General features: G+C 44.1%; 1 protein-coding gene across 1 annotated transcript in view; it reads right to left on the bottom strand.

Annotated features, from left to right (window-relative positions):
• Positions 1-442: 442 nt before the first annotated feature.
• LOC142471085 (vomeronasal type-2 receptor 1-like) overlaps positions 443-25,847 on the bottom strand; it is a 28,382-nt gene continuing 2,977 nt past the window's right edge. Inside the window, exons 3-11 of the mRNA XM_075577882.1 lie at positions 21,277-21,478; positions 12,252-12,473; positions 11,310-11,601; positions 10,146-10,907; positions 5,137-5,364; positions 4,274-4,397; positions 3,297-4,196; positions 2,027-2,066; positions 443-623 (exon numbers count right to left, since the gene is read on the bottom strand). Coding sequence (XP_075433997.1) covers positions 443-623; positions 2,027-2,066; positions 3,297-4,196; positions 4,274-4,397; positions 5,137-5,364; positions 10,146-10,907; positions 11,310-11,601; positions 12,252-12,473; positions 21,277-21,478 — 2,951 coding nt within the window. The remainder of the gene's footprint in view (positions 624-2,026; positions 2,067-3,296; positions 4,197-4,273; positions 4,398-5,136; positions 5,365-10,145; positions 10,908-11,309; positions 11,602-12,251; positions 12,474-21,276; positions 21,479-25,847) is intronic.

A 25,847-nucleotide genomic window follows, 5' to 3' on the forward strand; every position in this document is an offset into this window, starting at 1 on the left:
TGAATGTAATGCTGGTATAGCGTAGTCTCAGTCGGATGACGACATCATCTCCGCGATGACGTCATATGAGGAAGTGATTCGGCTGTGATGTGGAATCAGCCTTCCTACACGTGTGGTGTTGGGGGTAAGTGATTTTACTTTGTAGGGGTATTTATAGCTGTTACTTTAGTGTCACATGAGGTGTCTGGTCTGATGAAAGGACGCTCTGGTCCTGAAACGTTACCCTGATTAGCTCTGATGCTGTAAACTTTGATTGAAGTTTTTTTGAAAACTCTTTACAAGTCTCCTGTGTGCTTCTTCTTACCTTTATTTTGTGAGCAGCTATAAAAAAGATTAAAATTATCCGGGCCCCTCCTTGGCGCAAAGCTGAGGCCCTTTGATATTAACTTCTCTACTGTCTCACTTAAGGTCTTACTATTAATATTAAAAATATTTTTCTTTATTAGTGGTCGTAAATCCTTTGTATTTGTCCCCTGTTATCCTCCTCTCGTTCCTTGGACTTTCCTCTGTCCTCCTCCTCTCGTTCCTGGGACTCTGTTTTTCTGCGAGTCCACTGATAACGTTCCTTTTCTGCTAGTGGTACAACTTTATTTGCACTATGTTGTTCTTCATTGTTATTTTTCCTGTACAACGTTGATATGGGTTAATTAGAGGAGTTATAGGGAGCGGTTATATGGGGTAAAAGTATTAGTTATATGGGGTAATAGGAGGAGTTATAGGGAGGGGTTATATGGAGCATTAGGAGGAGTTATAGGGAGCGGTTATATGGAGCAATAAAAGGAGTTATAGGGAGTGGATATGGGGAAATAGGAGGAGTTACATGGGTTAATAGGAGGAGTTATAGGGAGCGGATATATAGAGCAATAGGAGGAGTTATAGGGAGGGGTTATATGGAGTAATAGGAGGAGTTATAGGGAGGGATTATATGGGGCAATAGGGGGAGTTATAGGGAGCAGTTATATGGGGTAATAGGAGAAGTTATCGGAAGCGGTTATATGGAGCATTAGGAGGAGTTATAGGGAGCGGGTATATGGGGTAATAGGAGGAGTTATAGGGAGTGGGTTATATGGGGTAATAGGAGGAGTTATAGGGAGCGGTTATATGGAGCAATAAGAGGAGTTATAGGAAGGGGTTATATGGAGCATTAGGAGGAGTTATAGGGAGCAGTTATATGGAGCAATAGGAGGATTTATAGGGAGCGGTTATATGGAGCAATAAGAGGAGTTATAGGGAGCGGTTATATGGAGCAATAAGAGGAGTTATAGGGAGCGGTTATATGGATCAATAAGAGGAGTTATAGGGAGTGGGTTTGGGGAAATAGGAGGAGTAATATGGATTAATAGGAGGAGTTATAGGGAGTGGATATATGGGGTGATAGGGGGAGTTATATGGGTTAATAGGAGGAGTTATAGGGAGCAGGTAATTGGGGTAATTGGATGAGTTATAAGGAGTTTATACATATGGAGTAAAGGAGGAGTTATATGGGATAATAAGAGGAATTATATGGAGCATTAGAAGGAGTTATAGGGAGCAGTTATATGGGGTAATATGAGGAGCTCTATGGAGTAATAGGAGGAGTTATATGAAACGTGTATAGGGGGTAATAGGAGGAGTTATATGTATCATTAGGAAGAGGGTAGGGTGCAGGTTTGTGTTTTGAACGCCCGCTTTACAAAGAATTGCGACAATTGAATTGAAAATATTAAAATAATAAATACAACTTTATTCATTTTGACAAGTGTTGGACCGGGTCCTTATTTATTAAAAAAACGGGTAACGGGTACCCGGCCAAAATGAAAGGTTCTACCCGGTCGGGTGCCCGGTTACCCGGTTTGGCACTTACCTGCAGGGCGGCGGCAACATCTAGGACCAGCAGCAGCAGCAGTCCTGTGGCGTTGGCAGTGCTGGCGGCATCTTCAGCCGGCGGGGGAGCTGCAGGAATCACTTCCACAGCAGCGGAGCAGGTAAACAGTGTCTGCGTGAGCCGCCGGGGAACCGCGTGACCAAAGCAGGAGATGGAGCCTACCTATTGGACAGACGGCTGTCCAATAGGAACGCTCCGTCTTCTGTTTCGGAAAGGAAAATAATAAGATTATTTCCAGCTGCCCTGACAATACCCGACGCCGGGAGCCCACTTCTCAGTTGACGGGACCGGGTAATGTCCAGGTAGCTGGAAATGTGCCGGGTAATTCCGGGTACTCGGTACACCACTAATTTTGACACATTTCACATAAAGTATAAAATAAATAACAATTATACTTCAATTATTTACAAGTCCTGAAGATTCATTTGAAATTAGATTTTCTTTCATCTCTAAATTAGAACCTGTAGCTTTCCCCCTGAGATGTTCTCACAAGTTCATGTCGGGTCCCCATCAGTAGCATGGGAGAAACCCGCTCAGCCTCTGTGCATAATATGTGGTGGGTGCACCAGGGAAACAAGGTACTGTATATAGATGGTCTGAAACCTACCCTTTAAGAGAAGGGAGTGGGCAAAGAAAAAGCCCCTTTAACTCTCCTGCCCCAAAAATAATAGTAATAGTAATAATAATAATAGTTATTTTTGTGTTGGCGAGTGCATGTTTAAGGGGCTTTTTCTTTGCCCGCCCCCTTCTCTTAAGGAGTACATAGTTACATAGTTACATAGTAGATGAGGTTGAGAAAAGACATAGGTCCATCAAGTTCAACCTATGCTAAATTTAGACAACAGATACTTTATCCTATATCTATACTTATTGATCCAGAGTAAGCCAAACAAAAAAACCCATTAAGGGGAAAAATTAATTCCTTCCTGACTCCAAGAAATGTCAATTGGATTTCTCCCTGAATCAACATCCTTCCCATGTATACTTATTTGGTATATCCCTGTATACCTTTCCCATCTAAAAATATGTCCAACCTTTTTTTGAACAAATCTATTGTATCTGCCATCACAGTCTCCATGGGTAATGAATTACACATTTTAACTGCCCTTACAGTAAAGAATCCTTTCCTTTGTTTCTGGTGAAATGTCCTTTCCTCCAACATTAAGGGATGGCCCCGAGTCATTAGTACTGCCCATTGGATGAATAGTTCATAGTAGGGTAGGAATCGTCTGAGTAGGGTTCAGACTATTTATGGGTCCCCATCAGAAAAAAAGTCTGCCCCATATTATGAACAAAAACATATTTTCTACAATCACTTAATCAGACATTTTATTTATTTAGGAGAAACAGTGAGATGAATAACTATACATTAAACAAAACCTCAAAGGCAAACATTTATGGATGAATGTCAATTGGAATTTCTAAGTCTGACTTCTGTTTTTCCCCATGAGACGTTCTCTTGAGTTCATGTCGGGTCGGAACAATATGATGAAACATTTGGGCACAAACATGCAGACCACCAGAGCCCAGCTGGAGGACAGGATGGCAAAGACCTCCATGGCCACCGTGTACTTGCCACGGGCACTGAGGGAGGCCGGGATATAGGACACCCAGACACTGAGGAAGGCCAGCATGCTGAAGGTGATGAACTTGGCCTCGTTGAAGTTGTCAGGAAGCTGTCTGGCTAGGAAGGCAACAATTAAGCTAATGGTGGCCAAGAGGCCGAGATATCCCAGCATGCACCAGAAGGCAGTGGGGGAGCCCTCATTACACTCAGCGATGATGACTCCAGGTTTGGTTTGAATGTTGTTTTCTTGGAAGGGAGGAGAGAGGACCAGCCAAGAGATACACACAAGAAATTGTAAGAAGGAGCAGAAAGCTATGATCGTGTAGGACACCCGAGGGCTGGTCCATTTCCTCAACCTACTTCCCGGTTTGGTGGCCATGAAGGCAAAGACAACCATTATGGTTTTAGCCAAGATGCAAGAGACACAGAGGGTAAAGACCATGCCAAAAGAAGCCTGGCGCAGAAGACACTTCTCAGGATAGGGGTAACCAATGAAAGCCAAAGCGCAGAGGAAGCAGAGGGATAGGGACACAAGGAGAAGACAACTCAGAGAGTAGTTGTTGGCTCTGACAATTGGAGTGGTCTTGTAATAAATGAAAAGTCCTAAGACAGAAACTGGTATAATGGAGGAAAAGACACTGATAGCAGCCAAGGTGGTTCCCAAGGGCTCTTCATATGAAAGGAACTCAGTGGTCTTTGGAAGGCATCTGTCTTTCTGGAAATTTGCCCACTTATCCCATGGACATTTAAAGCAATCAACCGAGTCTGAAAGATAAAAGTGAAACATTCTTGACCACCTAACTTTTCGGGCTTGGTCGGCAGTGCTTCTGCGATCTGCTCACCGGTAAGATTGGAGATCTCTCCTTGGGGACATAGGACACATTGGAAACAGCAGCCAGGCTCCCCTTTCCTCAACACCTTCCTGAAACCAGGGAGGCAGCTCTGACTGCAAACTGAGTGTGGAACCTGGAGGGACAATGCATGTTCAACAAGTCACAAAATGTTATGCAGTGAGAAGAAAGACAAACTCAATGTCCATAAGTCCCTTCTCTTTTAACACTGTATCCCTCTATGGTGCGAAGCCAAAAAAATTAGCCAAAATGTAAGTCCAACTGACAAAGAAGGGATGCACAATATTTATATAAGTAACAAATGACTAATGGCCCATCGGATTAACACAGCAGGGGTTTCTGCGTTTGAATGAGACTCGTGCTGTGTGAATCTGGCCGGGCTGTGAGTCCGATTGAAACACAGGGACCCATGCTGTGTTAATATGATGTGCCATTACAGCCTGCTGTGGACCATCTCATGAGTTACATCAAAATGGTAAAAAATTGTCCTTGGCAAGCAGTCTACAACTGGCAGTTGCATCTGTAATTGTAAACTTTCAATCCCTTCCAATACTAATAATAATAATAATAATAATAATAATAATTTCTTTTTTTAACAATGCGAATGTATGCAGCATTATACACAGAATTTTACAGGCACAAACACTTCCTTTCCCATCAAGCTTGCAATTGAATTTATGGCTCGTATTAGATAAGGTGACTTGCCAAGGTCAAAAGTAGAACTGACACTGGGATTGGAACAAGATTCACCAATTCATTTACTTGTGAGTTTGGAAATATATAACATGCTCATCTCTTTTATCCTGAGTATCTGTATATGCAGAACTCACACTCAAAGCCGTGGCACTGCATACCTGTCTTCCCTCTGATGCCCACACCACAGCACTTGCATTGATATTAAAGGTTTTTCCATCTGAGGCTGTGGTATCGTAGCTTCCTACCGTGACCTGCCTCATCATGCCACCTGCACCCAGCTGCCAGTTCACAATATCGTACACCGCAGGTGGGTCCCCATTCCTATCAAAGAAGACCTCTCTTCCATTGCTCAGCTTCACACGTACGTTCTGGATGTAGTGTAACATCTGCAGGGGGGAAAAGGATTATCCCTCATTTATTTGCCCTGTATGGACTGAATATTTCTACTACACAGAATTCAATTGCTCGACGCTACTGGAAAGATAGATATATAATGGGACAACAAGTGTTGTTATCCTTTCTCACACTCTGTGTTTTGTTTGTAATCCCGAGTATCTGTTATTCCCCCGTCCCAAACAAGGGCTGTGTATTCCCTTTCACCACTTCTTCCAGGAGACATCTGTGTACACTCAGGTTCAACCACCGAGATATAACAGCCCTTCCTTACCCCTGTACCACTCAACCAAGTAACCTCCAGATGAGGGAACGTTCACATTACTCAGTTATTTACCACAAAGATATAACAGCTGCATTGAATGTCAACCACCCCAGTGTACATCTGCGTTGACCCAAAAGCAGACAGCCTGATGGGGCTCCCCAAGAGCTGCTCCCCTCTTCATAGGACCAGCGTGCTAAGGGTTAACATTTGCTTGTACTTTGTGGAACATCAACTCCACCTACTGGAATGTTAATGAGCTAAGAACTTTGTGTTCACAGCTGCATTGAATGTCAACCACCCCAGAGTACATCTGAGGGTCTGTGTTTGTTGTGTGTAAATAAGTTGCGGGTATCCACACCCTGAAGATATGTACAGAGCTAGTTACAGGAGTCATCCCACTGCCTCCCCCACCCACTATTATATCAATATTTATTCATTACTACAAAGGGCCTCATGCTGTAAGCAGAGATGAGCCCCTTATCGCCAACTTATCGCCAAAAAAGCCTACTGCTATTCAGTAAGCCCGATAAGTTGGCAATAAAAGCAAAAATCACCATTTTTTTTTCCTGAAAAAAAAAATGCTGACCGTTTGGCGATGTCACTTTTCGCCGTTCATCGCCAGCTTTTCAAACTCGCTGTATTCAAGTAGCCCCGATCAGTGTATCACTGCTGGACGCCACTCTAGAATGGAGATTTTCTCTCCAAATCGTCTCGCCGCAAAAAATTGGCAACAAGGTGGTGAGAAGCGGCGATGAGCGGCGAGACGGGACTTAGAAAAAATCAGGACTTATTCCTGCATCGGAATGATGCCGGGGGTCTCCGGAGCTGATACCCATTAATACCAACACCGGAGACCCCGCGGCATGAATCCCATGCAGGAAAAAGGCAGTGTCATGCTTATTGTGGGTGACGGAAGTGAGTGAAGGTGGTATTTGGCCCTTAGTGTGTGTTTAGGCCTTGCAGGTGGGTAACGGGTGGACTTAAGCCCTTCATTACCTTAGCAGTTAATACCGCTAAGGTAATGAAGGGGTTAACCACCCCCTGCTACCCACACAGAAGGCCTAAACACCCATTCTTGAGGCTACTACCCCCTTCACCATCCCCCGCATACCCACAATAAACCCAAATACACACAACAGCACCACTACCCACCTCTTAGGCCCCCAATATACATTACAATATCTAATACACAACCCACACACCCCCTGTGGCCCCCCCCTCCCCCCATAAAACTATTATTATTTTTTTACACACACGATTATTACCACAGGCCGGCGGGGGTCTCTGGGTAGTCCCGACGGGTGTCGGCAGGCCCCGCATTGAACCCCGGGGGGGGGGGGCTGGGCTCTGTTTGTGTTTGTTTCTAGTATATATTGCCATGCCCAGTAGCACTCCTTTTTGACACATATATATATATTTATATATATATATTTTTTTTTTGGTAACTTTTGTGGCTTAAATGAGCTTACTGGGTATCTGTGTGTTTGTTAACTTTGTCCGGCTGGTCTCAGCTGTTTGGGAGGTTGGCCCCTCCCTCCCAGGTTTAAAGCTCGTCCCATCCCACTTTCCACATGCGCAGGTCTTTGCGTGCAGCTGATTGTGACAGGTCTAATACAGAGTATTCTTCCTGGTATTGTCCAGGTAAATAAGAAGTTCAATCAGATTTAGATGCCGCTGATTATGACGAATAACCATGATCATTCTTCCTAGAATTGTAATCAGTGTTAGGACCTGTGAATTATGGTCATGCCTTGGAGGAGCTCACAGGCTTGCAATGCTTTGGCCCAAGTGTTAAACTAAATGACCCTTTTATTCAAGAGATATTTAGGTATTTCACTGTGTATTGTTGCCATTGGATGTAGCACTGGGCTCTGTGTTTGTTTGTACTATATATTGCCATGCCCAGCTGCACTCCTTTTTGACATTCATATACATATATAAATTAGTGGTAACTTTTGGGGCATAAATGAGCTTACTGAGTATCTGTCTCCCCATTTATTGCTTAGCTCACTCTTTTTTACACTTTGTATTCATTCCTAAAAACCTAAATTAGTGGGGCTATGCCTCGCTCATTTAGAGACACTACTAGAGCTCAAATAACCTTATCTGCAATTCCGATACGTTTTCTGATAAGACCCTCTGTAGTATTTAGGAAAAACAACTATGTGCTGCCCAATGGAGAATGTGAGTGTGACGGTAGGAGGTAGCTAGTCTTTATAATAAAGGTGAAGCCCGACTGGTTACCCCTAAAAACCGTGGGTCCCTGGTAGCCAAGTAGCACCATAAGCCGGGGACACTGCATGTATCACCTAAAATCTGTCCAGAATATGTGTTTTGCTTTTTCCCCTTGTACAATAAACATGGGATTTCGGGAGTGGAGTTTCAAGGGGGATATTTGGGTCAAAGTTTAGATTTTTGTGTAGGAGTTGGAGGGACAAAGTTACCGGTAGTCCCATAAATCTCCCCGACATGCAGGCAGGATTTATACTGTATGTATTCATCTATATACAGTCACCCCCGGCATCAACATCGGTGCCAAGATGTCTGCATAGAGATCGTAGATCAAAGGGAAGTCCAGAGGAGTCGGAACAGTTCAGTGAGCGGGGGAGGGCAGAGTACTGGGTCCGGAGAACAAGGGATTCCCACAGGAAAAACACTTGGACTTCCAGACCTAGTGGAGTGAGAGGCAATGGGTTGGCTGGGGGAAGCCCCTGCTCGTAGGCACGATTTCCATTGGCCAATTCATATTTCCCATTCACCCAGATTTTGGAGCCAGCTCTACACGTCCCCTCCTCTGATGTCAGCAGCCAGACGAACCCCCATTCTGATTGGCTGAGTTATGATCAGTTCTCTGATTTGTCGCCAGCCCCTGCTCCATGTTAGACATTGAACACCGAGGTCTGTGTAAGGGGACTGGCCCATCAGAGGACCTGACGATTTCAGGCTTAGTCCCAGAATATAGTGAGCGTGAGCGCGCTCTCCGCCGTGCATGCGGCACTTTTATTTGGCTGTGTTTGCCAGCCCTTTCTACAGTTTGGCAAGCACGCGGTCGGCCGTGAGCGGTGGCGCAGCAAACCAGTGAAAATACATTGAAAATGTATTTTCGCGATGCTACCAAGCCGCCGGACATTCAGAGTGCGGCCTAATATTAGTCACACCCCGTAATTGCGCCCACTAAATGCGCACGCCACGTGCCGCATGCCCACACCTACTATAGAACAAGCCTCGGTTCGGTGAGGCGTGGGTGGGCTTTTCAAAGTTGCTCTGTTGCGTATGGTAGAGCAACCGGCTTCGTTTTAAGCTGGAGACTAAGTCCTGCATGTTGTGGCCAAGATCTATTTTGCGCTTTGCTCGCGGTTAGAGGATATTAGCCTGGTATCTTCCCGGAGGAAGGTACCGTGAAGTTTCTGGACCAGGAGCAGACAGGGTAAGCCTTCTGAAGCGGGCGCCCTGCACCTAGTTAGTCTAGTGTCACCCCTGGACCCCCCAGTTAAGTGTGTATTTCTTGTATTTTGTGTATCATTTGTATGTCTGCTGGTCTCACCAGAATAAACCTCATTTTATTCCACTACCTTGTTTTGCTTTGTGAATTGATCCCGGAGGGTATAAAAGTGGTAAAAGTACTGGTCTCCCATGACAGTGAGAATACTTAGCAGGAGTTGCCATGTGAACAATATACTGTATTAGAAAAGAGGCGTCTAAGAGGGGATATGATAACTATATACAAATATATTCAGGGACAATACAAGGAGCTTTTAAAAGAACTATTCATCCCACTGGCAGTACAAAGGAATCGGGGCCATCCCTTAAGGGTGGAGGAAAGGAAATTTCACCAGCACCAAAGGAAAGGGTTCTTTACAGTTAGGGCAGTTAAAATGTGGAATTCATTACCCATGTAGACTGTGATGGCAGATACAATAGATTTGTTCAAAAAAGGTTGGACATCTTTTTAGATTGGAAAGGTATACAGGGATATACCAAATAAGTATACATGGGAAGGATTTTGATCCAGGGATTAATCTGATTGCCAATTCTTGGAGTCAGGAAGGAATTCATTTTTCCCCTTTATGGGGTTTTTTGTTTGCCTTCCTCTGGATCAATAAGTATAGATATAGGATAAAGTATCGGTTATCTAAATTTAACATAGGTTGAACTTGATGGACGGAAGTCTTTTTTCAACCTCATCTACTATGTAACTATGTAACTGCAGGTTTTGGGTCTTCTGAAATAAGAGTTAAAATAAACACAGTATTAATACAGCTGGGGGACAAATGTAAATTAATGTTGGTTGATGTGCTTTACGAGGTGTCACATGAACCTCAAATACTAGATAAGTCATACTAGGGGGAACAGGTAAAGAGGAGACAGGGATAATAGAGACATCACATACCTTATTGCTGAACCCCATTTTTACAAAGACACATTGATATATGCCCCCCCCAAATAGTCCACCAGAGCCTTTATGAACCTTCATATAAAATAATGTAGACATTTACTCGAGATTCGTACCTGCCATGGTTTGAAACTCTGAATATCTGCACAACTTCCATTATAAAATGGTCCTCTCCCCTCCTGGCATGTTTGCAGATCATGCAGAGCTGTGGCTATGATGTAAATTGCGGTATAGATGTTGTAGGACCCTCTTAAGCTGGACACATCGGTGTACTTGTTCTGGACACTCTCTAGTTTCTCATTTCCCGTACATAACTTTGCAGGATTATCCCATGAGCCGGTGAGGTTTCTCTGGTCCATGAATCTGCATCCAAAAACTTCTTCCCAGAATATTTTAGACCAGGTTTCCCCCGGGGAATTGAAAGGATGGACGCTGTTTAGATACCCTCTAAACCCTGCCATCTTTGAGCTATAGAAAGCAAAACCGATAGAGCCGGAGAGAATTGTAAAATATTTGGACAGTAATAATATGATTGAGTTTGACCAAGCATCACTGGCCACAAATATCTTCCCAGTCACGTTCTGCCTCAACATCTCATCCAGAAGTGGGATCATTTCAATATCCGTGGTGAAGAAAAGAATAGCCTTGGCTGTTGACTCTCTGATGACCCTGGTGAGGTGGGGGGCATTCTTATCAAGACGGTTGGTGATGATATATTCAATGAAGGCAACACAAGCTCCGGCCTTGAAGATCTCCTGCTTAATGCTTAATGACCTGGATGCCCTGTTGTCCATAGTCAGTCCACGAAGCCACCAACCCAACCCAAGTCCAGCCAAAATGTAACACCAGATGGGCCAGTCCTTGGGATTGGAACAGTCCTGAAGAAGGAAGGGAACTGTGTCCTGTCACTCAGGAGGGAGCTGGTTGAATAATGACTGATCTAAGGTGATAAATGTGAGTTTGATAGTGTACAGCTATCCTGGTTCACTGACAATATCAATATTAGTATAGCTATTACTTAATATTAACATATTGCTTTTTTCTGACATTATATTTTTAAAAATTGAGATAAATGTAAAAATGTATACATTTTATTAACCTTATTCACAACCATATACATCCATTATATTAGGCATTGATGGGAGTCAATGGGATAAATCTGTGAAGAGCAATTACTAATTCTGTTGAATGGTGGTAGGAGTCAAATGTTGAGTTGTTGTTGGAAAGAGAACAGTGAGATAAGAGATTCAGCACTGTGGACAGCTCCCACTTATCCTTACCTGTGGGGATCTGTACAGACCCAGGATATGAGCCATGAGAATGGAGAGGGTGGAGGTTGAGTGTCCAATGATGGCAGCCAGAGGTGGCTTTTCCCGGCAAGAGAAATTGGGGATTCCCTGGTTCTGACCTGTTAGAATCTTCAGGGTCCCATCCAGCTCCCTCTGCAGTACACGACAAGAGTCATAGATTTGAAAGCCCATTGTGAGGTTGGGGAGGAGGTCAGGTCTTCTGTCGATCTCCTCCATGGCGAACCTCATGGCCTGAAACTGCTGGAAGACCCTTAAACTGAAACTGGGGTGCAGAAAAGGGAAATCAATTATGTAATTTGACGCTCGGCCTATAGAGAAATGGGCGGGGGAGTTAAATACATTGGGAGTAGAGAAAGAGAGAGTGAGGATAAGGAGAAAGAATGGTGGTGAGACAGACATACAGATAGGCAGATGTGGGAGTAAGGGAAACAGAGAGTGGGTGGAGAGAGAGAGTTAGAATGAGACTGAGTGAGAAATAGAAGGATGGAAAAATGAAACAGAGAGAGGGAGGGTGAGAAGAAGATAAAAAGAAAGGATGAGAGAGGTGTGAATAAAGGGGGGAAGAAAGATATTTATATGTAGAAAGAGAGAGTGATAACGAACGAATAGGGAGATCGTGAAAGAGCAGAGACAGGGGAGGGGGAGGTAGTATAGTGAATGATGTACAGACAGACGGAGAGAGAAAGAATAATAGAGATGATGAGAAAGGGCGAAATAAAATTAGTCAAGAGTCAAGCAGACAGATGGAGAAAGGAGAGAGAGCAAGAGCGGGAGATTTAGAGGGGTAAAGGTAGTCATTATGTACAGAAAATAAATTAAAGGGTGTGGAGAGAGTAGAAAGTGTGTAAAGAAGAGAGGGGGAGAGAGAGGGGGAGAGAGAGAGAGAGAGACTGAAGACATTGTAAACCTTACAATTTACAGGCTCCTTGTGGGGGGGTCTCTGTGAAGAGGATTTCAGGATACTCTTTATCAAGATGTAAGGGAAGCACCGCCCCTATTAAGACATCTCCATGCTTGTAGACCCCAGTGAGGTCCGAGCCCCGCAGTTTGCACCCCAGGCTGTCAGAACGAGAGGCAGGAGTGAGGTAGGAGAGAACGAGGTGCCATATGGACCAGTATAAAAGGGACATCACTCTGCAACAAGACAGAAGGAGGACATTCAATCGTAATCCTATATTTATAGGACGAGAAATCGGAACCCTGCCATGTAATGGAATTACCCACTCATTATAAGATCTACATAATGTATTCCAGGTCTGCTAGATCCTGAGGTAAAATGTAAGTTATATTTATTAGAATGTATACAATTAACAAAAACTTCCAAGATATTAAAATCACCACGCAACATAAAAATATCATCGATATATCTGCGCCAGACGACCAGATTATCACCAAAGGGGTTATTATTAAAAATATGGTCGTGATCCCATATCCCCATAAATGCACCAAAAACTTTTTGCAAATATGGTCCCCATGGCATTGCCACACTGCTGTAAATAAAAAGTGTCTACAAAGAAAAAAAATAGGTTAAAAAATTAGTCTGGGAGAGTTCTAAAACATTCAATTTCAATTGTGTGTCCTCATAACAACTTCACAACCTTGGGGTCTATGCATGTGTAAAGGGAAGTCACATCCTTGTGGTTTATGCATGTGTGTCACGGTAACTACTGTAGCACAGTGTTATAATATACATCAAAATATCACTGGGTTGAATTGAATGCGACTGTGATATGATAAATATAGTTTATTCCTTAAAGAAGGTGAACACAGAAAATATACAAATAACACACAGAATATGGACACTTACTTATGGGTTGGACAATGACGCAATCAGGTACAGGATTGGCAATTCATTCAGGCATCAGGTAACAAGAAGTTGTAGAAAAGAAGACCAAATGAAGACAATGGGCATAGAGCTAACACTATTTTATATGGGATTCCAGCCCTATACCCTACCATTGGGTGACAGACATTGGGTGACAATTATCTGCACCCAATCCCTCTTTACCAGCTAACGTGGGAAGCATTGTTGGACCATGCCCCCAGTTAGTTGGCACATTCACACATCTGGCCTTTGGGGTCTCATTTCTCTAGCCCCACACTAAAGACAGGGCGCCTAAAAGTCTACAAGACTTGTATCTGGTCAGGAAATCCTTTGTCTGTAAGTGTGAATTACAGCACTTACAGACCACACAAGCTCTGCGTTTCTCCGCCCTATTGTACACAATCTGAGTGGTGAAGCCTTTGATCCGGGGGTCTGTTGTAGACAACTGGTCACCCCCTTTAGCATTAACATGTAGAAGAGCCAGTAACTTTCGCTGGCTATTATACCAGACCCCAAATAAAATACATTTCTTAATATCTACACATATTAAAATAATTCGTTCGGCTGGGCCGAGCGGGTTGAAACTTGCCAGACCCTCATGCCGGAGGGGACTCTCCATGGTGGCCAAGTCTCAGCTCACTGCGACCTACCAGATCGGAGTTACACAATTGCAGTTTTAAAAGCACATTTACAAAAGAGGCTTTTTTCTGCCATGCAAGTCAATGGCAGAAACCCAAATTTTACAATTATCCTGACTCTGTCCTGTTGCTCCAAGAGGGTCAGTATTTGCCATGCAATCATGCCGGAACTATGACTACATGGTGACCGAATCTCAGCCCTCTAGGTTGAACAGACCCGGGGTTATGGGTTCCATGTTTCTGCTCATTCTGACATAGCTGTTTCAAAGCCATGCGGCTTTCCTCCATTAGAAGCAATATGGCCGGCGCTGCTATAGGATTCAATGGGACCTCCGCTACCATTGAAGTCAATGGGAAACGCACACTTATTTACAGTTAACCCTACTCTGTTCGGTTCAGGGAAGAGGGCTGGAAATTGCCATGTAGTCATGCCGAGCAGTGACTACATCCTTGCCAAATCCCAACCCTCTTGTCCCCACGGAACCGGAGATATGGGTTTTTAGTTTACACTGTTTTCCACTTAGTGCTTGAAAGCCACGCGGCTTTCTCCGCCATTACAGTCAATGGTGCGACCCTCGTAACGAACGCGACCCTTTACCGGGGTCATTGATTGTCGGACCCGGTTGGGGTCGAATTAGGGGGGTCCTAGGATCTAGGGGCAAAAATAACTTTATTCCGGGGTGCCCTAGAACCTATGTTTCCCACGCCAATTGAACTTGAACTTGACTGGGGAGTGATCAAAGCTCTCTTCAAGATAATGTTTCCACTTTTGCGGTCTGCGGTTTGGAAGGCTGCCAACCCGTTCCTGGAAGTCTAAGTCGAGGAATCCCCATTGAAATACATTGCTCCATTGACTTTCAATGGGGAACCGCTGCTCCTCCTCCTCTTGGGCGCCACCTGCAGGTCTTCTACGATATCAGGCCCAAATTGCCAGAATCTCCATAGGGTAAAATGGGGCTGCAATGGCGACCTATGGAGAGACTGCAAAATGGAGCTTGCAAAGGCAGGAAAAGGAACAAAGGGCTATAAACACCAATAATTGTATCAATATACACATCTAGCAAATAAAACAGTTTGCCATGAGGCAGGGAATAAAAATACATTAATTCCCTCTAAATGTGGGAATAGGATAACCAAGGGACGTACCTTTTGGTTGTGAAGCAGGGGAACATATGTGTTGTACGTACATTTCTGGTTAACTCCTCACTTCCCAGACGGTGGAAGGGGGTGCCTAGTGGGGGTGACCCCTTTATTACTCGCTTGGCACCCCTCCCCCGTCACAATGTGTAAAGTGAAGTCACATCCTTGCGGTTAATGCATGTATAAAGTGAAGTCACATCACAAGTGACTAATATGAAATCATCTTCCCACTTTATTTCATTTAGCAGGTTTATAATTTGTGCGGTGTCTTATAAATGGGATGGTAACCCCGGACGAAGTGGGGTGATGTGTGTATATTTGCACTCCCCAGGAACCCCCCTCCCCTCCCCCTCTGCTGTGGACCTCTGCTTGACACATCAATTTGTGAATTTTGCATTGTACCATCTCTGGAACTGTTTGAGGATTTTCATGCTGGCAATATCACTAGTGACTTTAGAGCTTACTGTTTATTGTATTACAGTTTATATTACTGCTCTAGGGTTTATACATATACATTATATGCCTCATGTGTGTGATCAGAGTGGTACTGCATTAGCACTGATTTATTGTAGTAGTGTTTAAAAAACGGATATATATCATGTGTAAAGTGAAGTCACATCACAAGTGACTAATATGAAATCATCTTCCCACTTTATTTCATTTAGCAGGTTTATAATTTGTGGTGTCTTTTAAATAGGATGGAAACTTTGAGACATAATCTTGTAAAAATAAATTGATGTACAAAGGCAAACTTGGATGTGGCAGAATTCATCACTGAAATAATTGGTCTTCCCGGAGGTTTAGTTTAGATCCTTATGGCTTTTCGGTAGGAAATATAACAGAGGTATTTTTTGGATGCTCATTGTATAAAAACTTGATTTCCATCCCCGGAAGTATTCCCTCATCCCTACCTCTGATTAAAAGTGTTTCCAGATTTTAAAAAATACATTTTTTTAAATAATTGAGAAATACTGATATCCCAAAGTACCACCATTCAAAATCACTCTGTAGACCCATTTGAGCATACTCTTTTAAAAAAATAAATCCACATTTTACCCATCACTTGATAAGGGATATTTTATTAACACCTTTTATCAAATGATTAAAAGCGATTTTGATTGTCTTGCTGATAAAACAAAAAAACAAGAAAACTGTAAATCTATCAGAAAAAATTAATTCCAGCTATCAATGAACAATTAGAAAATAATAATTTAATTATAAAACCTGACGACAATAGGGATGATACAGTTATTATGAACTGGGGATTTTACATGCAAGAATCAAACAGGATTTTAAGTGATTCTAAGAAAACAAGTTTGAAAAGAAAATCGTACAATTTAAAAAAAAAAAAAAAAAAAAAATCTGGAAACACTTTTAATTAGAGGTAGGGATGAGGGAATACTTTCGGAGATGGAAATCAAGTTTTTATACAATGAGTATCCAAAAAATACCTCTGTTATATTTCCTACCGAAAAGCCATAAGGATTTAAACTAAACCTCCGGGAAGACCAATTATTTCAGTGATGAATTCTGCCACATCCAAGTTTGCCTTTGTACATCAATTTATTTTTACAAGATTATGTCTCAAAGTTACCATCTCATTTAAAAGCCACCACAAATTATAAACCTGCTAAATGAAATAAAGTGGGAAGATGATTTCATATTAGTCACTTGTGATGTGACTTCACTTTACACATGATATATATATATCCGTTTTTTAATTTATATATATATATATATGTGTGCCCATCTCTTTGTGCCAGTCTGTATGTATGTGTGCATATATGTATGTATATATTCCTGTGTTAATCAGTATTGTGACTGAGGAAGAGAGTGGAACTCTCCAAAGCCTGTCCTATGACATTAATTGTTAGTCCAAATAAAAAAGGTATCACCTAATACTGAAGAACTGATTTATTCTGCACTATTAGGTGATACCTTTTTTATTTGGATTAACAATTTATGTCATAGGACAGGCTTTAGAGAGTTCCCCTCTCTTCCTCACTAACAATACTGATTAACACAGGAATATATACATACATACATACATACATACATACATACATACATACATATATGCAGCCTGGCACAAAGAGATGGGCACACATATATATAGATAGGCACACAGAGAGACGGGCACACATATACAGTATACAGATAGTTTCTCAGGTCAGCAATACTGATATATAAAGGTTTCTGTGACTTAGACAGGGATTGGAAAAGTAAAAAAAAAAGAAGAAGAAGAAAGAATAAAGAACAGAGAGGCACTGGAGGGGTGTTAAAACTGAGATATGGAAGGTGAGAATTAGGGATGGGGGGAGGACTGTACATCCACAGCAGCACAGAGGAGGAAGAGGATGTTGGGGGGGGGGGGAAGGTATAGGATGGAACAATATCAGGGAGGACCCTTACAACAAATTCTGATAGTGTGTGAGAAACTCCATGTCTGCATTAAGTCCACTTGTTTTGGTGTCAAAGAGTCTTATCATTCTGAGCTCAAATATTTTCTGTTCTTGGGTGCGTTTGAACATATATATATACACACACACAAACGACAGTAGTTTACCTCATTCCACCTCTCTGTAGATTTCCTGCTGTTTGCATATTATTATGAAATGCCTCTTTTTATATTGAAATTAATTCCCTCGTTAACAGAAACGCAGTCGCCAAAGCACTAATTAGCATTGACCATTTCAGTTCTGCAGAGCACTGTGAGTTTGCAGCGTGTCCCCAGCCGCCTGGCACAGAGGGACTAGCATGAGGGATATTGTAAACAGGATAATTGTTTCCTCAGTGGAGGCTCAGAAAGATACAGGCTGGGATTTACAATGCTGCAATGCTACCGTTAACTGCTAGCCAAGATAAAGTGTCGTAGTAATGGGGAGGCTGGCACTGCCGCTGCCCATGCTGTACCTGTGCTGTGTATACATGGTGAAGTTGTGTGTTTGGGGGAGAGGCTTGCACTGCTGCTGCCCGCGCTGTACCTGTGCTGTGTATACATGGTGTAGTAGTGTGTGTGTGAGGGTGAGGCTGGCACTGCCCGCGCTGTACCTGTGCTGTGTATACATGGTGTATAAGTGTGTGAGGGGGAGGCTGGCACTGCTGCTGCCCGTGCTGTACCTGTGCTGTGTATACATGGTGTATAAGTGTGTGAGGGGGAGGCTGGCACTGCCCGCGCTGTACCTGTGCTGTGTATATATGGTGTAGAAGTGTGTGTGAGGGGGAGGCTGGCACTGCCCGCGCTGCACCTGTGCTGTGTATATATGGTGTAGAAGTGTGTGTGAGGGGGAGGCTGGCACTGCCCGCGCTGTACCTGTGCTGTGTATATATGGTGTAGAAGTGTGTGTGAGGGGGAGGCTGGCACTGCCCGCGCTGTACCTGTGCTGTGTATATATGGTGTAGAAGTGTGTGTGAGGGGGAGGCTGGCACTGCCCGCGCTGTACCTGTGCTGTGTATATATGGTGTAGAAGTGTGTGAGAGGGGGAGGCTGGCACTGCCGCTGCCCGCGCTGTACCTGTGCTGTGTATCCATGGTGAAGTTGTGTGTTTGGGGGAGAGGCTTGCACTGCTGCTGCCCGCGCTGTACCTGTGCTGTGTATACATGGTGTAGTAGTGTGTGTGTGAGGGTGAGGCTGGCACTGCCCGTGCTGTACCTGTGCTGTGTATACATGGTGTATAAGTGTGTGAGGGGGAGGCTGGCACTGCCGCTGCCCGCGCTGTACCTGTGCTGTGTATACATGGTGTATAAGTGTGTGAGGGGGAGGCTGGCACTGCCCGCGCTGTACCTGTGCTGTGTATATACTGCACCGACACACTTTATTCGAGCAAATACCCGGTATGTACCTGGCAGATACCTGGAATGCGCCGCTCCTCACCTCTGACAAGCCCCGTTGCGTTTGCCTTCCCAGCCTGGGTTCATGCCTGGCTGACGGGCGGCTGATCTGTTAAATGATAATGATTAGGATTTAATAGGCTGCAATGCTTCGCGTGTCTACCAGATGGCATAAATTCATGAATTGTAATGCAGTATATATATATATACTGTGCAGTATTGCAGCCAGCGGGAATAAAATGCTTCAATCCCTGCATGGAAAATACCTCAATGCACTCGGGCAGAAAACAGTCACAAACCTCAATACACCCGGGTATACCCGAATTCGTGGGACTAGCCGAGCTCGAATAAAATGTGTCGCCAGTGTATGGTGTAGAAGTGTGTGTGAGGGGGAGGCTGGCACTGCCCGCGCTGCACCTGTGCTGTGTATATATGGTGTAGAAGTGTGTGTGAGGGGGAGGCTGGCACTGCCCGCGCTGTACCTGTGCTGTGTATATATGGTGTAGAAGTGTGTGTGAGGGGGAGGCTGGCACTGCCCGCGCTGTACCTGTGCTGTGTATATATGGTGTAGAAGTGTGTGTGAGGGGGAGGCTGGCACTGCCCGCGCTGCACCTGTGCTGTGTATATATGGTGTAGAAGTGTGTGTGAGGGGGAGGCTGGCACTGCCCGCGCTGTACCTGTGCTGTGTATATATGGTGTAGAAGTGTGTGTGAGGGGGAGGCTGGCACTGCCCGCGCTGTACCTGTGCTGTGTATATATGGTGTAGAAGTGTGTGTGAGGGGGAGGCTGGCACTGCCCGCGCTGTACCTGTGCTGTGTATATATGGTGTAGAAGTGTGTGTGAGGGGGAGGCTGGCACTGCCCGCGCTGTACCTGTGCTGTGTATATATGGTGTAGAAGTGTGTGTGAGGGGGAGGCTGGCACTGCCCGAGCTGTACCTGTGCTGTGTATACATGGTGTAGAAGTGTGTGTGAGGGGAATCTTTTTTTTTTTTAAATACAAAATACAAATACACACAATACTTACAGAATAGCATCCAGAAAATGACATAAACAATACATTTATCTTAGAGAGATTCGCTTTTCAAAGATCTCTAAACGCATCTCTCCAACCTCTCAGATTCCCCCTGTTATATACACAAGAATAGAGAGCGTTGATAGCGCACTGCCAGGGGATCCTGTGAAAATCATTCAGGAAAAGGAAACAGCCCGGCCACTCCAAGAATGAAAAAATGCTTTGAATTTAATGCATGCTGAAAATTACACACAAAAAACGGACAGGTAAACGCACCGACGCGTTTCGTACTTAGTGTACTTTATCAAGGTGCATGATAAAGTACACTAAGTACGAAACGCGTAGGTGCGTTTACCTGTCCGTTTTTTGTGTGTAATTTTCAGCATGCATTAAATTCAAAGCATTTTTTCATCCCTGGAGTGTCCGGGCTGTTTCCTTTTCCTGCATGACTTTCACAGGATTCCCTGGCAGTGCGCTATCAACGCTCTCTATTCTTGTGGATCTTCAACAGATGGACCGCACGCCACCTACGACACGAGTGCCCCCCTGGTAGTACAGGTAAAGAGCCGCAGTGCCTTTTATTTATCCCTGCTTACCATGGTCACTGACCACTCATTTCTCATACACGGGTTGGGATGATTTATTGTAATCTAGTGAGAGTCTGGCTGATTCCACGTCTGTCCCACCAGTGGTTAATCAACTCTATTGGGGGCACTCTATCGTAATACGGATTAACCCATTGTGGATTTAAACTATACCGGATATCCAATACAGGACTGGTTACAATTGGGAGCATCACATCCACCTTGGTTCTATGTTATATACACTTTACTGATAGATAAATAACACAAAGTAATCAGGCAAGTTTCCTGCAAAAAGAAAATCTAATTCTTAATGTCCTTTAGACTAGAAAAGACTTGAGTCTGTATCTTTTCCCCTTAATACTATTCATATTAATAGTTGCCACTTTCAGCGGAGAGGGGCACTTTGCATATTTAGTGAATCACCACCACCCTTTTTTTTTCTTTTTTGCACCATTTTTCTTTTTGACCATTTTCTTTCTCCCGGGGGGGGCTCTCTGATGGCAGATTTCTCTTATTCAATGGTCCGGCCATCTCAATGTCCTCAATAGATCCAGACCGAAGCGAGGTCTGACTGTCTGACATATCGGGGTCTGCGTCATCCATCTTTTCACCCCAACTCTTTTCCTCCAATACCTTATAAGTATTGTGCAGCGAGATCTCTTCTTGGACAGTTTCTGTAGTTTTCTTTCCAGCAGAGCTGGTTTGGGCACTCTTGTTTTTATTTGTTATGGTTTCCCATTCATTATTGCCATCTTTGCGAGTTTCGCCGCCATCTTTGCAGGGTTCGCCGCCATCTTTGCGGGGTTCGCCGCCATCTTTGCAGGGTTCGCCGCCATCTTTGCAGGGTTCGCCGCCATCATTGCGGTGTACATCACCTTCCTGAGTAGAATTCTCTGTGTTTTGTACACTCCTGTGCTCTCTGTCTGACCCCCTTTGGGCTGGAAGCGTATATATGTCAGACCCAGAGACTTTAAAACCTCTTCTGCAGGTGCAAGTTGAAGACTTTCTGATGACTCTGTGGTATTCTCTTTATCACTAGGAGACGCTGTATTCTGTACACAAGACATTTCCTTCTGCGTATAATGGTTGTGCTCGGCTTCTGGGCAATCTTTAAAGGAATAACCACATTTATAGCACAGGTTGCAGACTATGGGCCTTATATAGTAAGCGCCGATAAGGCTTTTTTCGGCATTTTTTGCCCTCCCGATTCAGTAAGCACCGATAAGTGGGAATTATCAGCAACTTTTCTTCCCGATAAAAAATTATCGGCAGCCGGCTGCCGGTTAGCCACTTATCGGCACTTTTTTAACTCGGTGGAATTCAGGTAGCCCCGATCAGCTTTTCGCTGCTGATCGGCACTCCAAAATTGAGAGTTTTTCGGCAATCCAGCCCGCCAACTAAAGTTGGCAACTTGGTGGAGGAGAAGCATCGGCAAGGGCGACACTTAGAAAAAATCAGCCCTTTTTCCTGTCTGTAATTGATGCCGGGGGTCTCCGGAGCTGATACCCGCACCAGAGCCCCCCGGCATGCATCTGTGGCAGGAAAAATGCATTTAAAGGCCACTTCATTACCTTAGCGGCTAACCGCTAAGGCAATGAAGGGGTTAACCCACCGTGCCAGGTTTATTGTGGGTAGCGGGTGTGGGTGAAGGGGGTATTTAGCCCTTGTTGTTTGTTTAGGTCTTGCGGGAGGGTTGCGGGTGCACTTTACCCCTTCACGACCGTAGCAGTTAATACCGTTATGGTCATGAAGGGGTTAAGCCCTCCCGCTACCAACCCGCAAGCCCTAAACAAACACCGTTGGGTCTAATACCCCCTTCACCCACACCCACTACCCACAATAAAAAATAATCACACACAGCAGTCCCACACTAAATAAATAAATAAATCTAAATAAATAAATAAATAAATAAATAAATAAATATATATATATATATAACCCCAACAACCCCTAACATACACATATATGCACATCAATGATACTATAGGCCGGCGGGGGCCCTCGGGTGTTACCCGCAGGCCTGCAGTACCAATTATGTGCCCCCCCAAATTAATGTCTAAACACATACTGTACATACTTATAAAGAAATACCCCCCCCCCCCTTAACACATACAGTATAGTAATGGCCACAATTACTATTATCCACAAAGGGATAATAGTGAATGTGCCCATTTTAAATACATAAACAGCAATAAATACATTACATACATATAGCACTCACCCGTGTCTGGCTGCCACCATGAAGGCCATCCTCCTCTTCATCCTGCCCATGCCCCCTCCGCTGCTGCAAAACAGACACAAGCATGAAAACATCCAATGTATTGTCCCCTAACCCCTTAATCACCATAGTGGTTAATAACCACTACAGTCATTAAGGGGTTAACCCAACCTCACCCACCACTCGGGAGGCCAACATACCCTCCCCCACTAACCACCCACCCCGTGAGGTCTAACCACCCTCACCCACTACCCACAAGGGAGGCCTACCCACATACCGTTGGGGAACCTTGGGGAAGCCCCCCTCCCCACCCCCAGTTCCACAATAAAAACAATACAATGACACACAATAAACATCATTATATTTATTAAATACATTACCCACCCCCTGTGCCCCCCCATAAATACAAGATTTATCCTTTTACAAACAGAGTTCATAACACAGCCCCACGCGAGTTCCCGGTGGGCTGGCGGGGCACCTGACAGACATACAGGGTACCAGCAGCTCGTTTCAAACAGGTTCTGGAGGCCTGTTGGTGAGTCCCGTCAAGCGCCATGGCCCCCAGGTGGTCTCCTTGGGTACCGTGGGCCACAATTGGGTCCCCACGGTAGGTCCAAGGATGTCTGGGAGCCCCGGGTCAGACCCACAGGTGTCTGCGGGGCCTCAGATGGTTCCCATGGGGGTCTGGAGAACACACGAGTGCTCACTACGGGTCCGCTTCATCCCCGCACCTATGGGTCGGCGGTGCCCCACGGATGTGGGACCACCGCTTCATCCCCGCAGACTACGGGTCCGCGGTGCCCTCACAGATGTGAGGCCACCGCTTCATCCCCGCATGTGTCACCCGTGGAACCACCAGCCTAATATCCGTGAGATACCCGAGGAGACCACAGGTGGTCTCCAGAGGTCTCACGCAGAACCACGGAACAAACCCTGAATGTAAAAAAAAATAAACCTGGCCAATACATTCAATACATACACCCTCCCCCCACCCCACACCTACAGTACAATAATGTGCAAAATAACTATTATCCAGATTGGGATAATAGATTATTTGCCCATTATTAAAAACATTAACTAGCATATTCAAATAAATAAAGTACTACTGACCTCATCAATAAGAAGTCTCCGTCGCCAGCAACATCCTGGTCTTGCCCACAAAATACATAGCCAATACAAAGCCAATACATTGCAAGTACATTCAGATATCAATTAACCCCTTAAACACCTTAACGGATAATAACCGCAAAAGTAATTAAGGGGTTAAGCCACACTGGCCTGATACCCATCCTTCACCCATGAATTTATACAGATGCTTCATCATGCATATATATATATATATATATATATATATATATATATATATATATATATATATATATATATGCATGATGAAGCATCTGTATAAATACAGAGAGATATTTATATATATATATATATTTATATATATATATATATATATACACACACACACACACACACATGATGAACCAATATACAAATAAATGTAGAAGGGTTATCAAAAACATGCTGTACTCAAAATAACACTTCTCCATACAGACACACTACAATAAAATGAAATTCCTTTAATAATCTTAACTGAACTTACAATCACAATCATCAACTGCCAAACAAATACCTCAAATGCCAATCAACACATTGCATTTACATTGTATATATGATGCATACAATCTATGCACCATATACATTCTGCAAATGAAGTTAACAATAACATTGCAAGCAAAATACAAATACCTCCCAACAAGTATACTATTTTAACCAATCCAGTAAACATAAATCAATTACCATTAATTAATGACATCCCTAAACAATTTACATTCCATCCCTAACAATTAAACAATTAACTAATTCAAGCCTTTAACATAACAATTTAGCCTGTGAAAAGCCTTCTTCCCGTCTTCGGCCACGCCCTGGTCTTCTTTCTTCAGTAGGAGGTCCTTCCTCCTCGGCGGCTGGCTTCAAAATGAGACAACATAGGCTTTTAATGGCCTATGACGTCACATTTTTGTCCTGATTGGGCCATGAAAACCATGTGTTTTGGCCGATAAAAAAAAAATGATGACGTCACTTAAAGGCAATGAAAGCACAGCCAATCAGAATGGCTTTGCTTCAATTACCTTTAAGATGACGTCATTAAAATTAACATGGCCGCCCTCACATGGTACGGTAGCCAATCAGAGCGTGGGAAGTCTATCCCTACTCTGATTGGCTCTAGTATACCATGTGACAGGCTTTCAATGACATCACATCCATTCTACATTTATTTGTATATTGGTTCATCATGTGTGTGTGTGTATATATATATATATATATATATATATATATGCATGATGAAGCCACTGTACAAATTCATGGGTGAAGGGTGGGTATCGGGCCAGTGTGGCTTAACCCCTTAATTACCTTTGCGGTTACTATCCGATAAGGTGTTTAAGGGGTTAATTGATATCTGAATGTAATTGCAATGTATTGGCTTTGTATTGGCTATGTATTTTGTGGGCAAAACAAGGATGTTGCTGGCGACAGAGACTTCTTATTGATGAGGTCAGTGGTACTTTATTTATTTGAATATGCTAGTTAATGTATTAATAATGGGCAAATAATATATTATCCCTATCTGGATAATAGTTATTTTGCACATTATTGTACTGTAGGTGTTGGGGGGGGGTGTATGTATTGAATGTATAGGCCAGGTTTTTTTTTTTTACATTCAGGGTTTGTTCCGTGGTTCTGTGTGAGACCTCTGGAGACCACCTGTGGTCTCCTCGGGTATCTCACGGGTATCAAGCTGGTGGTTCCACGGGTGACACATGTGGGGATGAAGCGGTGGCCTCACATCTGTGAGGGCACCGTGGACCCGTAGTCTGCGGGGATGAAGCGGTGGTCCCACATCCGTGGGGGCACCGCCGACCCATAGGTGCGGGGATGAAGTGGTGGTCCCACATCCGTGGGGGCACCGCTGACCCATAGGTGCGGGGATGAAGTGGTGGTCCCACATCCGTGGGGGCACCGTGGACCCGTAGTGAGCACTCGTAAGTTCCCCAGACCCCCGTGGGAACCACCTGAGGCCCCGCAGACACCTGTGGGTCTGACCCGGGGCTCCCAGACATCCTTGGGCCTACCGTGGGGACCAAATTGTGGCCCACAGTGACCCAAGGAGACCACCTGGGGGCCATGGCGCTTGGCGGGACCCACCAACAGGCCTCCAGAACCTGTTTGAAATGAGCTGCTGGTACCCTGT

The sequence above is a fragment of the Ascaphus truei genome, chromosome 20, assembly GCF_040206685.1.
Source record: "Ascaphus truei isolate aAscTru1 chromosome 20, aAscTru1.hap1, whole genome shotgun sequence".
Lineage (NCBI taxonomy): Eukaryota > Metazoa > Chordata > Amphibia > Anura > Ascaphidae > Ascaphus > Ascaphus truei.